The following is a 13,790-nucleotide window of genomic DNA, read 5'->3' as shown; positions in this document are numbered from 1 at the left end:
ATGCGACTCGTTCTGCTAAGCCTCGCCGTTTTGCTCGGCTTCCTGGGATGCACCTCTGGAGAAAAAGATGAGTGCGTTGTATTTGGCGGGTTTTTTATAACAGCCGCCGTTTTCGTCGAACTTCTTAGGAATGATTTGGGCGTGCCTAATTTATAAATGTTTCAGCGGCTGGTTTTTGAGAAATAGATATGATGCTTTGTGGTTCTTTTAAAAAAAATATTTACAATGTTGCTTACTCCGCTGGTGCGCAAGCCGCTTTTCGGACAACATATAAGGCGATGGTCAAGGCAGTGTGCAAAAAAAAAAACAATAACTCCGTGCAGAGAATAAGCAAACGACCTGTGCTTCTCTGTGAAAAGTAAAAAAGTGCTGCCAAAAACCGTTTCTAGGTTTTCGAAACTCGCGTCACGCCGTTTATTAGAATTTGAAGGTACAAAGACCAGCAGCATATGACTACCGCTGGCTCACTGTCGCAGCTAACATATGCTGATTTTGGTCCTGTGCAAAAGTACTTGTTTCCTGGAATAAAATTCTTAGACTGAGTCAATGCCATTACTGTGCTCCTTCCGTGCCTTGGTCTAAACATACTGTTTTTTTCATATTCACTAATTTTTTAATGTCCGCTTCACTTTTAGCGTTATTTTATCTTTCAAGTGAAACAGATTCGTAGACTGTTATATTGCTGGAGCTATCAGAGAATGCATCTTAATAAGCACTAATGGGGGCGCCTTTCCACTGGTATATATGGGCTTCTTTAGGATGTAAAAAATGTTTAATAGATTTCACTTGAAGTAACTTTTAGTTCAATAATTATGTGCGTCTAAAGAAACAAGTTGATTTCAGCATAATATTTGAGGAAATTTTCTCTTTACCTTGGCCTTAGTTAGCACCTCTTGTTGCAAAACAACTACATGGCTCGAAGCTGTATTACGCCTATCTGAATAAGCCTACAAGATGTCGGAAAAATTGAATACCAACGGAAAATTGGACAAATCAGCCGCAATCCGCAGTATTATATAGCTTTGTTGCGCAATACCACTCATAGCTGCGGGGAAACTATGCGTTCATGTTAGAATGCCACTCGCGATATTCATCATATCTGTCTTTCAGCAGAGGTGTTGGCCCGGGCGAAAGCTCCAAAACAATCTCCGTGCCTTTGGTTAACCACAAAAATGTGAGTAGTATTACATTGCGCTAGCATAGCGGGACATTGCTTATGAAAGTTCTGCCCAAATGCACTTTCTATCTTATATGCTCCAGCTCCTTTTTTAATCACTTAGGCATCGTGTCTCTATCTGCAGCAGAAAGAAGACAAAATAACTTTATCTCTACACATCTGAGGACCATAGCAAATATTGCCTAATAAATCTATGAGCAATTGTGAGTGAAAATCGATTCTCTAAAAGAAATATCCGTCGGCTGATTTATTTTGGTGCAGCGATAAAAAGTAAAGTTTATTTCGAGAGACCTCTACTCTCCACTGCTCCACACTCATGTAATCAGTGATCTATGTAACCAATGTGCAATACAAATATTATTTGTGCACCACTTGTTTTCTTTGTGCAACATTGCGTTTACAATGCTGTAAAGTGGCAGTTGAGTACGAAGAATATGTGATAAGAGGGCGGGTGAGCACGGAAAACAGCGTTTCGACCGGAACTACTCCTCTGATTATGACGCAACATATAACAGCCAAAAATTAGGTCGCACAATGGCGTCCTCAGAAGCACGGTTTCGTTGCTTCTCCAATTCTTCAAATTAAAACACGGTGTTCACACTTTAGCAACCTGCACCTCTTTGAAAGAAAATAGTCACTTAATTAACATCTCCTACAATTGAATTTACGATTTTTTTTAACTTTTTGGCTTGAGTGTTGCTATTCCTAATAAGAAATTTTGTAGTACACACGGAACCACTATAAAGTATTTCTGCAAAACAATTTCAAATACGAATGTTTCGGACAGAGTAATGCAGCGAATGATGTTTTTGAGCATGCCCTAATGTAAGAAAGGAATGCCGTTTTCTTTTTCATTTCCCATGGAGGCAACTAAGCAATTCGAGTACGCACGCTTAGCGGGACGAAAACTGCTTGCGATAAGCAGCGTGCCCATACGAGACATGGCCGTGAGCGATAACGGCAAGCATCCCGTTGAAACGGCTCACAAAACTTCGTGATAAGCGTACCCTCAAAACATGGGCTGTCGCGAAGGTTTGTGCAGCGTGTGTGCTCGCTGCTACACTCCGTGACAGCTTTGCAATGAAGGGAATGCCACAAGGGCAGAGTGTGCTTAACTATATGTCATAGCGCGAGATAGTTCGGACAGACGGCTGTGACCCTGGCTGTGTGTCGCGTTGCTCATTCAGTGGCACCAGAATTCCGCCGAGAGTGCAGGTCGCGCCATCTGTGCGAGCTTGTTTATTACAAATGTGCCAGGAAAGTACTATGCAGTCGAGCGAGATGTTTTTTTTTTTCATTTCTGACGTCAGAAGTTGAGAGTTTATTGAGGGACACTCTTCATATAACAAATTTTGGCAATGTGATGCATTTTAAAGCAAACTAATTCCTACAAAACAGGACAATATTCCACTCCGTGCGCAGTGAGGGGATGTTTCAACTTTTGAGCTTCCGTTCCATTGCCTGAAAAACTCGATGAATGTGGGAGATGCACCGCGATGACAGGGTTCTCCGGTCGGGGAACGTCGGCTCTGCAGATAGTTCGGACGAGTTGCTCCAAGCACTTTTAGACGTGCGAATGAAACGGATACGGAACAGACCTTCGCTTAGAACAATATACATTATCAGGGTCGTAGTTACGTAGAGAAGTAAAACGAAATTGCTGGGCTAGCCGGTGCATACTGAATAAAGGAAAAGTTTCGCAGACAACAGGACCCGATGCATGTGAAAGAAACGGAGATGGAAAAGGAAGCCGGACGCTTTGTTTTAGCTTTGTATTAGTGAAGCGGGAAAAGAGCGGTCGTGAAAGACAACCACGCACAAAAGTGCATCCATAAGTTGTCTCGACGTTCTCTCGTGCGAAAGTTTCTTTTCTGTCTTTCTCTTCAACGGTTGCAAATGTAGGATGCTGAATTAACTGGAGGTTTGAAATAGGCGAGAGCAACTTGTCAAGATTTAAAGCAAATAATATTATTTTAATGATTGCAAGGGGCACTTAAGGATCGCCTTAATGGTAAGATGATATAGCGTTTTGGATTAATTCCCCGATATGCAGCTCATTCTCTAGTTTCCATATATAGATCCGTGGGAGTCATGATACCCCTGCTGGTGCAGTGGGCAGCAGTTAAGCGATGCGCCACAGCCCTGCAATGGCAGCGCTCCCAGCGGTGGACCTACTGCGGCCCAGGCTGCTCTTCCCGAGAGACCAATCATTAATTCATCTGCCACCTGCCGATGTGGTCATTTCGCTCCCCATCCGGTGGGCAGGTTGTAATGACGTCGCAAGGTCACGTGACCTAGGTGTCCCACCTGCCTCCTAGGTTGCTCTCTTGGCAGCACCTGCCAGAGTCATGCTCATGATTTTTCGCCCACAATGCCGACAGCTAGCGCTGACACAAGGTTTATTGGACAACGGAGCCTTTAACACTGTCCCGTTAAAAGCAGAGCTTTCTGTGGTGCCGACCTGTACATGACTGCCTGAGAGACGGGGAAAACGACAATCTCTGACATCGTCCTTGTTTTTCCCTACCCAGCTTACGTACACCACTGTGCTGAAGGTCGGCACACCCCGTCAAGAATTCAACGTCGTGCTCGACACGCTGGGGTCTACCTGGCTTGTCGCTTACTTCTGCGCCAAGGGAGATCCTTGCTGTGCGTATGAAAACTTTCTTCCTTTGTTGTTTATTAAGCTCCAATTTTTTTTTCGAGCTCATTCTCGGTAAACTCGGGACAACATTACCCGAAGCTGGAAGAGAACACGTACCGGACAGGGCGAAGACCGTTAAAAAGAACGCGGAGCCGAAAAAAAGTTTGAGGTGGCGTGAAACTTAAGGACGATTCATTTGTTCGGACGGGTCAAGCCTTTTTCTGGTTGCAATATGATGACCCTCTGTTAGGCTCAGGCGGCCTGATCTAAGCCTATTTTCATTTCTTTTCTAGATGGGCACAAGATGTTTCAGTGGACGGAGTCCAGCTCGTACAGCACCGAATGGGTCGATGGTGTGGTTGAATTCGGCAGGTAAATATGAACACGCGGATTTATTTGCAATGACGAAATAGAAACGGGAACGCCGTATCGCTCGCAAGGAGCCCTGATTCAAATAACCATATTAGTACTCCGTCGTTTAGGGTAGCCAAATGCATGTTAAGCTTAGTCCACAATTATGCCCATGAATTTTGCTGCAACAGCCCACAAAGAACTTCTATTCATAACCGGATACTCTTGCTATAATTTCACTCGAAGCAGTTAAGTGAAACTATGAGATTGCAATATTGCGGCGAGAGGACCGACAGAAAGCCCTTCACGAAACACTGGACGCAGCCTGAGCGTTACTTAATAATATAAGTATTACCATGTACAATCTTTCACTTGTTGCGAAAACACGATGGGATTGCAGCGCGTGGAGACGAGAACAGCAACCGATCCCAATGCGCTGTGGTATTTGCCAGAATGCGTCTTCGGTCGGGTTGGCGCATTTCGAGATCAGCCAGATTTCATGCACATTACTGATGATCATAAGGCAGACACCGGATGGGGCTGGCCCAAATTACTGCTTCAAGGTTGGGTCAATCCCGTCCTGTCTATTTGAGTTCCAGCTAATCATTACAACTTCGGCGATATCACGCAATCAGACAGTATTAGTACAAACAAGGATACCCTAGTCACGGAGTGAAACATGGCCCTTGAACGGTTGCCTAAAGGTGAGAAGAACATCTAAAAAGCAGCAGACGTAAGTACACTTCATGTAAGAGACAAACATAAGAAAAAGAAAAACTTATTGAATGCTAAAGACCAGGAATGCATCACACATCGAGTCCATAATCCTATTGATACAATGAACACGCTTACAATTCAATAGGAATCATGTATCGAAGCAGTGGCATGTGCAGGTACACAATAAAAGAAAAAATTCAATGCAACAAGCATATAATACAACGTATTACAGAAAAAAGTGGGTAACAATGAGAGAGAACGAAATGAATACGCTTCCTTCATTGAAGCGCTGAGTAATAGAAAATGTATATCATGAAATCGGTTCGTAAAATTTCAAATGAGAGCGATAATAAATAGAGCTTAATATCAGGTGCGAATGCATATGCGGCAGTGTTAGTGGAGTTGTATTAGGCCGTATTATATATTGTGGTGAAACTGCGTAAGAAAAAAATGTGACCGTCAATTTCGTGCAAAGGTCTCCTTACGTCAAAACTTCGAAGCGCAAAATATAAGACGCCGGTTCTCCATTGGAAGCCTAGCATTTAGCTAGTAACGACTTCAAATGAGCATCAAATCTAGTGCAATGCTGGATACAGGGTAACTTCGTGGAGACTTATCCATAAGAAAATTAGATAGTAAGTACCCTATGCAACAATATTTCCATGCTATACCTGAAAAAGTTCGTCATTGTTAGCGCGGGATTCTGCCGAATTAGCTGGCTGGCATTTAAGTGAATAGGACCGCATGTAATAATTCGCATTGTAAGCGTTGTAATAGTTGCGCCGATGGTAGGTAAAAACCGGTTGCGCTACCATACGCAGCGAGCCATAGGAGAAACGAAAATCTATGAAATCGAAGTACAATGAAACGAATCCATCTCCAGAAAAATATCAACGTGCTTTGATGAGTGATTTCAAGCCAAAGGCATTTTTTTTATTTTCGATTGGCAATATGCTGAAACACCTATACGTGGTTATGCAATTTTAGGTTAAGGAGTGCTACAAAATATGAGGTAATTTAAGACATCAAGAGTTATTTTAGGCGAACTAAAGAGAACAGCTGAGCCCACCTTAAGAGCATGATTTTATTTCCTCATCGTTTAAGAACTACATTATTAAAACCACATTCATGAAGTTCTGAATGGGCAATGCTTAACTCTGAAATTAAGGTAGAGGTTTGTCTTCCAAATAAACTGTAGAGCCAGCCGATTTTTCGGGAGTGCGCCAAGGTGTTATTTCAAATTAGGTTCTGGATTTCCCACTACCTAGCCATGCTACGCGCACAGAAATCCAGTATGTTTATGCTAACTTAGCGTGAGTTTGCAGAACCGGCTTGGAATAAATGCATCTCGAAGTTAGCGTAGGTTCAGGGATAGCTGCTCTGAATCGTCTCTCATATACCTTGAACAAAATGTTCACTTGCAGAATGCATCCTATGCAATAAATTTTGATACGTTTGACGAAATTTACACGAAATGCGCTGTGTTGCTGGGTAGGTTGAGGTCTCTATATGCATCCTGCTGAAACTTTGCGGACATATGCTTAGTGGGTCTCATTGTATTTGCGCAGCGGCAACGTCACTGGAGTCGAGTCCCTGGACACGCAGGAACTTGGAGGCGTGGACATCGGGAAACTATTTTTTCTTAATGGCATAGGATTTCATGTGCCGAGCTTCGTAGACGATCCCTTTGACGGTGTTTTCGGGTTGCGGCTGGGTCCGCATTCCCCGCTGAGCGAAATGGCTCGATTCGGAGTCATCGGCAAGCCTTGGCTGGGCCTCTACTTCAGCCCAGTTGAGAATGTTCAAGGAGAAGCGCTGTTCGGAGAAGCAAACAGGAGCCACTATGAAGGTTCGCTAGAATTCGTAGAAGCATTTGGCGATGCCTTCCAGTTTAATATTGACGGGTGAGTAATATTTACGAAACTGTATGGATAACTCTTCTGAAGAAAAAAAAATTATGGACTAACTAGGATCCTCTTGAAAATGCTGCGCTTTGCCTCAGTGAATAAAATTAAGGCTAGCAATGTCTTTACTAAATATTTCAAAATATTTGATAGAGAGATTGCTCCCTTATATTTGCTGGCAAGTATTTACCAATATTTCGGAAATGCTAGCGCAATGCTACCATCTTGGTAATCTTTATTAAAAGCTTCCTGTCATCAATAAGTGTTTAAACGAACTGTAGACCAGAAAAGTAACAAACTTCAAAGAATGAAATGTCTTTCTCTCTTGTCTTTTCTTTCCTGTCGCTATGTTAATCTTCACTGGGTCATTTTGTAATGCAAGTTCGTTTTATGGGTTTGCCTTGGCTTGATTATTATACTATTTATAAACTTTCTCTTCTCACTGATGAAATTTGGTATTTCTTTATTCAAATCACGGGTAAACTTTATTTACACGAAAAATAAAGTTTCAAAGCGCATTGTTCTGGTGATTGTCACAAGGAGATTTTCTTTAAGAAAAAAAAAACTCAAATCAGAACATCTTTCCAAACATTGCTCAATCGTTCTGCGCTGATATTTGTTCTAACAGCTGTAAATACTTGAGAAAAAAGGCGTCACAATCATGACGTGTGGCAGAACTAGTTCCTAACATTGACGAAAACACAACGAGAACTTTTATATGTGCCGCAAACCAGGCTCACCTTTCGATATCAAATGAGTGTGACACATGCAGGTACGAAGTGGGGCCACTGAAGAAAACTCTGGCCCCTGAAGATTCCAGGGCGCGGCTGGCTCTCAATGAGCCTTTCATCGGAGGTCCGGCCGGTGACATTCATTCACTGAACACCATGCTTGGCGGGCGCAAAGTGGAAGGAGGAAGGGTGAGAGGAACTGCACCACTGTATGCAAACAAAATTAGCTTGAGATCAAAAGGTTCAATAAGTTCCACCCCATCAAGCTCAACATGCCTGCGCTAGCAGTTTTGTGTTTCTATCATTTTATATTTGCTAGGTAAGCCACGCCGCTCTACGAGTTTCTGAGCCGAGGAGACACTTTTTTTTGTCGCGATGGGGAAACCTGCTGGGGCACTGTGATGCGATTCACGCATATATGCAATATGCATTCGCACTGCCAAAAACAGTCTGAAGGTTGCATATAATATATGTTTCGAGGAGGGGCCTGCATAAATCAATGTAACTCCATCTTTTTTTTAGAAATAACGCTATAACTCTCCCACTGTCATAACTCGGACAATAAGCTAAGCTTGCCAGATATATTTAGAACTGCTCTTTGAAAGAAGAAAAGAAGATGTTTGCGACATGTATATTTATTAGGAAAAATGTTCCGTTTTTTAAGGAGCATGAATTCCGATAGGAAGCGGCCCTTTGAGTGTCCGGGATTGTTTTATGCTGTCTTACTTGAAAATCTGCTTACTGCGTCAAAAATTATCAAAAAATAAACAAGGATCAGTACAGCTAATTTATACCACAAGTGAATCAGATTTTTCACGAAACATAAGCAAGCAGTCCTTAATCACTAGGAATGACAGCTCAAATCGCGGTATACTACTGAAGAGAAATGAAACGCCGCGCTGCTACAGAACGAGCATTTATGGATGCATAATTTCCAACGCATAATTTCGTTTATAATGTGAACGACTTATTTTTAAATTCAAATCTTACAAGTTCCTCAATTTGGTTGACTTGGTAGAAAGCGCGCATCACGTACTTGATAGCAACCACAATATCTACAGCTACTACTCGATTACTTCCACTCGCGGATTTCGTGACATAGCTTCAGGCAGATAGCTTATTATGCGCAGTGGCAGTTTCGCGCACGACCCACGAAATCAACATGAGCCACTGAAACATGGATACATCAGCACTCATGAAATGAAGATGGTGTCCGTTCTACTAATGTTCTTGCGTCTCGATGTGCTTCGTTATGCCTTGTCTGAAGTTGACCAGGAATTGGAGGTCGCACCCATTAGGTAGTACTCCTTTTGGGATTCTTCAGCTGATTTTGGTTGTCTCAGCAATCAATCCATGAATGATACCAACACGTGCTAGAGAGCGCTCATGGCATAATTTAATGCGAATGGGAGCCAATGTATCCATCCTTTGCGTGTCCCTGGAAACGACCTTTTCTAGACTATTTTTTCAAGCTTTATGCACTTTTGCCTATTGTTTAACGCAGTACGAACTTCGCTGCGAAGCCGACTCCCCACTCATGGTTTTGAAGATTGGGTCCAAGGAAATTGAATTTAACTCTGGAGACTATCTAATCAAGGTACGCCGCAATTCGATGCTCTATTTCGATTGGCCCTTGCATAAGAGGAAATCTATGAGAATGTCACTCAAACGCAACGCAGTTACGATCGCAACCGAAGCTGTGGTACCCAGAAATGTAATCCTGTCAAATAGCCGGGCCTACACTGCTGTTTAATTTTTCCTCAGTGGTCGACACGAAGGTCCAAGCTTAAGCGAGATAGATAGGTTATTAAAAATTTCCAAAGCACAAGAAAGATTACTGAACCTCAGAGCAAAGGTTTAATTTGTATACTTACGATAGAAATAAAAAGGTTTAAAAAACCGCCTATTCACAAGCACACGTGAGAGTATAATTTTCTTTGGTGTGCAGGTAAAATTCAGTCTTGTAATAAGCGGAAACCCTCTATAATGCTCGATTTCACAAGAAATTAATTAGTTAGAGCCCTTTCTCCGTGCATTTCTGTTCTCTTTAAGCTTAAGCTGTAGCTCTTATCTACAGGGCTACACGATATATTTAGCCTACATAAAAGTTGAGTGTAGTGGCTGGATTTGAAGTACATTTGAATAGCACCAGATAAATCTGAGCTACACGCTTCACGTGCGCACTTCTACCTTGCCTTCATTCCTGAAAGGGGAGACGCTTGAACTCAGTGCAGTGCTAGTGTTACCTTACTTGGACTCCACAGGAGCTTCTTAGGCACTCCATTGCTCCTGTGCACGAAGCGATATTTCTTACTATTCTATCTCGCTTCAGAATGCTAGACGGTGATATGCGCCATATCCTCCCCCCTCCCCTCCTCCCTCCTCCCCCCCCCCCCCTCCTCCCGTTTTTCAGGTCGACGAGCCATCAGGCACCAGATGCTACAGTGGTTTCATGGAAGCCGGCGAGATGCACAATGCAACCTGGCACTTGGGTCTCCTGTTCCTAAGACGCGCTTACACCGTGCTCGAGGCGCCACTTGATTCGTCCGGCAATGGAAGGGTGGGCTTTGCAAGCACCCGCTTACCCGTGTGATTCGCAGCACTTAGAACACGCGGGATGCCCAAGGCAGCTGAGCTTTTTGTAGCTTGCCTTCGTTGCTGAATAAATTGACATCATGCACAACGGTGACTTGGCTCTGTACGGCCGGTTCAACCATCGCAGCAAGTTGCACGTACACATCGGCGGTCTGTGGCTGGGCTAAAGTTATCCCAGCAATCGCACCGGCTCATGAAAGTGGCGGGAACATGAGGCGTTCTGATGGTATCTCTTACCGTGGATTAATCAGCACGAACGTGCCCGGCTATAGGCGATGCTATAAAGAACTGAGGCTAAAAACAGCGCTAACGGGGACGAAGCAGAGAGAGGGACACGACGCTGGTCCCTCTCTAGCGTCGTGTCCCTCTCTCTGCTTCGTCCCCGTTAGCGCTGTTTTTAGCCTCAGATCATGCACCAACCAGCCCAAATTTCCGCCCTTTTGAAGTTATAAAGAAGCCCATTTGTGGTGTGCTTCTGGTGCCTTTGTCTTGCAATGTACCCCCTTTACGAAAAGTAACCGAGCAACAGGTTTTGTTCCTCAACCGTACAACGGAAGTGTTACGGCACCCCTAAAGACAGAAAAGTGTCAAAACGTGAGAACAAGGGCTAATTTTAGTTTACACAGGACAAGATTTTAAGGGCTGCCATGAGTGCGTCGCTACGCGGCTAACAAACAAACCACCTGCGCCTGGTTACTTCTGGTAAAGACGGTACATGTAGTGCGCGGCATTCTGAACTGTGGATAATGTCATGTTCAACCCTAACGGATATTGTACAAAAGCCGCTTGCATTATTATTTCTCTCAGCAGTCCGAGCTCTCACTACTCAAGGACGTTCCGCTCACAAATATAATTGTTCATCTAATCCATCTTTCAGCAGGAAAATTTCTGATAAGTTGTCTAAAATTGAAACCTCCGAAGCATATCGCATAGATTGTTGGAAACACTTCGTAACTGTGACTTCTATGAACCCTTGCTGAAAGATATATATATATATTAGCTGAGATAATTTTCGGTCCTCATTTTCACCGTGTAAGGACAATCTCATACTTAATGTAATATTCATTCCAGACATAATTTGATATCTTTTATTTGAAAAGATGGGTTCTATTTTCAAGTGCTCTACCTCCACTCTCAGATCTTTTGGGCTGTTTTAGGTTTTATCTGTTTTCTGAAATGCATTAACTTTGAGTTTACCGCGGCCTGCTCTTTGTGGTCAGTTATGAAATTCCGTTTTGGCCATTTAGCACCAGTCGAATGTCTCGCAGCGTTAAAAGCAGCCACTCGGCCAGCGGTGTACAATCAGTATTGTTCGACATCGCTGGAGAGATTAGGCCCACCTTCTTCGCGCCAGCTTCTTAGGGCAATGAAACTGTTTCGGGTATTATGAAACCGCATTCTAAGTGTGCAAAAGAATACCCCTTCCGTCTAGATAAAAGGCTGGGCGAATGGGACAGGACAAGTGAAAGACGAACGAAAATGACATCGCAGGTGCAGGCTTCCTACTCCTTATTCAAAACCGAAATGCACATGCTATATGAGCGATGAACGCACGTGCATAACCAACTGTCATTTACACAAGACCTGATAAAAACTAGAACACAGTGATTAAACTTTTTGCGTCGCGGAAAGGCTGATACGCCATATAGCACTCAGTGACCAAGTGCCCAGAAACTTCATGTCAAGAAAACCTTTAAAAATCAAGTGAGGAACATAGCAATCAACCTCAGTCAAGATGCGGTGGAAAAATACTCGAAGTCACAGTGCAGGTGATGCAACAGACTCCAGGAGTAAAAAAATAAGACAGGAGAAAGTTTCAGACAGGAAGTCAGCCAATCACAGGCTGCTAAGCGATTCTCTAATACATGTTATATTAACTCATATTTCTTAGATCAAATTTTCCGCAAATGTTTCGACCATGATTCGACATTAGAATACAAATCAGAAAAGAACGCAACCCTTTAGAGGTCGTAAAGAAAGCTGAAAAAACTACTTAAAAATGTGCCCCTCACTAATCCCGATTAGTCGAGTCGCTGGCAGATTTTACTTAATGATGACAGAAATGATGTCAATGTATGTCAAGTAACAAATCAGTAAAAAAGCAACAAATGTATGTATATCTGTATTTGTTGTCAATGTATGTTGACTGACCCACGAAAAATATTCTTGCCAAGTTTCTTTCGTGTTCAAAGAATACCGATCCCTTCCTGAGTGATATCAAAGACATCAAAAATGCTTTGGCACTTTTATTCAGTTTCGTCTATTAATTTTCTTGGTCGGGCAGTCAAAGAGTCTGTTTTTGAAGAATATGCTCCGAACCATCACATTTAATCCAGAAATGCACGCAACTTCGCAAAAAACTTACCAAACAAAAATATGATGATTACGGATCTTTATGACTCAAGGGCACTGTGGCCAAAGAGCGTCATGGCACAACGTATACTTTCTTCTACTGACGGTGGGGTCAAAGGCCCATTTCCCAAGCATTTCACCCGAGAGAAGCCGAGCAGCAGACCTGAGAAACCTTGTACCTATTGTCTCACCGGTGGGTACCCGGTAACACAGGGGATCGAACCCCGATCCTCCCGCATGTGAGGCGGATGCTCAGACCACCAGGCCACGCTGCAGCATCGAAGAAAAATAAGCGCAAAGATTTTTGATGACGCACTAAAACGTCCAGGCACACTTGACCGTACGGCCCTTATTAAAAAAAGAAAAGAGCAGACGCTGCAGTAACCTACTAACCTCGTCCTAACTTATTCGGCATCAGAGCTCAATGGAAGAGATTTTTTTTAAAAACTATCAAAATATCCTAATGCAAAGTGAGCGGCTGAAGGATATATCCCGAGAACCAACTTGAGAAGTATACCGAAGTGCTAAGAAGTTACATAACCTTCGAACTTCTTCCAAAATTACCACTCACGTATTCAGCGGCTATTCGCTTGCAAGAAACCTCGGCGTAAAATTTGTTGACAAAAGACCACATGACAAGTACCGGTTAGCACTACTTCTGTTTGCACAGTTAAGATAAAAGGAAACTACACACGCGACACCCATAACGAATTCTATCTGCTTCTATGTTGCGTGGGCCGCCTTCGGTACATTGGAGAAACTGCGGCGCCTTTTAAGTTGTGCTTTAGTAATCACAAAGCTAATAGCACTAGTCTTCCTAAGTTGCCATTATCCAAACACACAGCCGTTTCCTGTCACTCATTCGTTAAACTAAAAGCTACAGTTTTGGAATATGGATTTCGATATCACTTCAACCGAGAAGTCAGGGACTCGTTTCTAATTCATAAATTCGAAGCTGCGTCGAGAGCCATAGACGAAAGCGCCGGAAAATTAACCTGCCTATCATTATGGCGTCATTTCTGATGGGTTTCTTAATACCAGTGTGGACGTTACAGGCGCCTTTTATTGAAGCGCGTAAAGACAGTGCCTTCGAACAAGTACATGATATATTTCTGTAAGGCGTCGCTCATATCCTGAGTCGCTATTGAACATTAAGCCCTAATAAACCATAGACCATATATTTCTGTAAGAAAGAATTTCATCTGTATTTGTTTATTACCTTGTAGTATTAGCGCATTGCACATGGCTGTATGTCATTCTACTTTTGCATGCATTTTTTGTTGTTTTACACTACTAGTGCGTGCTACATATCGCACTGA

At 43.0% G+C, this 13,790-nt stretch overlaps 1 protein-coding gene across 1 annotated transcript; it reads left to right on the top strand.

Moving 5' to 3' along the window:
• Nucleotides 1–10,117, top strand: LOC149333146 (lysosomal aspartic protease-like). The gene is made up of 8 exons (XM_089557659.1): nt 1–71; nt 1,114–1,174; nt 3,709–3,826; nt 4,115–4,193; nt 6,458–6,793; nt 7,566–7,713; nt 9,029–9,121; nt 9,938–10,117. The coding sequence occupies exons 1-8, from the start codon at nt 1–3 to the stop codon at nt 10,115–10,117; spliced, it is 1,086 nt and encodes a 361-aa protein (XP_089413785.1).
• The last annotated feature ends 3,673 nt before the right edge of the window (nt 10,118–13,790 follow it).

This window comes from Amblyomma mixtum, chromosome 8 (genome assembly GCF_055824585.1).
Source record: "Amblyomma mixtum isolate Tamu chromosome 8, ASM5582458v1, whole genome shotgun sequence".
NCBI lineage: Eukaryota > Metazoa > Arthropoda > Arachnida > Ixodida > Ixodidae > Amblyomma > Amblyomma mixtum.
This window is presented reverse-complemented; position numbering and strand designations above follow the sequence as displayed.

What these genes read in the sequence shown, in the direction of transcription:
- LOC149333146 (XM_089557659.1), top strand. Translation starts at nt 1, where the DNA reads ATGCGACTCGTTCTGCTAAGCCTCGCCGTTTTGCTCGGCTTCCTGGGA. An exon ending in CGCCAAGGGAGATCCTTGCT is followed by an intron (nt 3,827 to 4,114) that starts GTGCGTATGAAA and finishes TTTCTTTTCTAG; the next exon opens with ATGGGCACAAGATGTTTCAG. An exon ending in GCAAAGTGGAAGGAGGAAGG is followed by an intron (nt 7,714 to 9,028) that starts GTGAGAGGAACT and finishes TGTTTAACGCAG; the next exon opens with TACGAACTTCGCTGCGAAGC.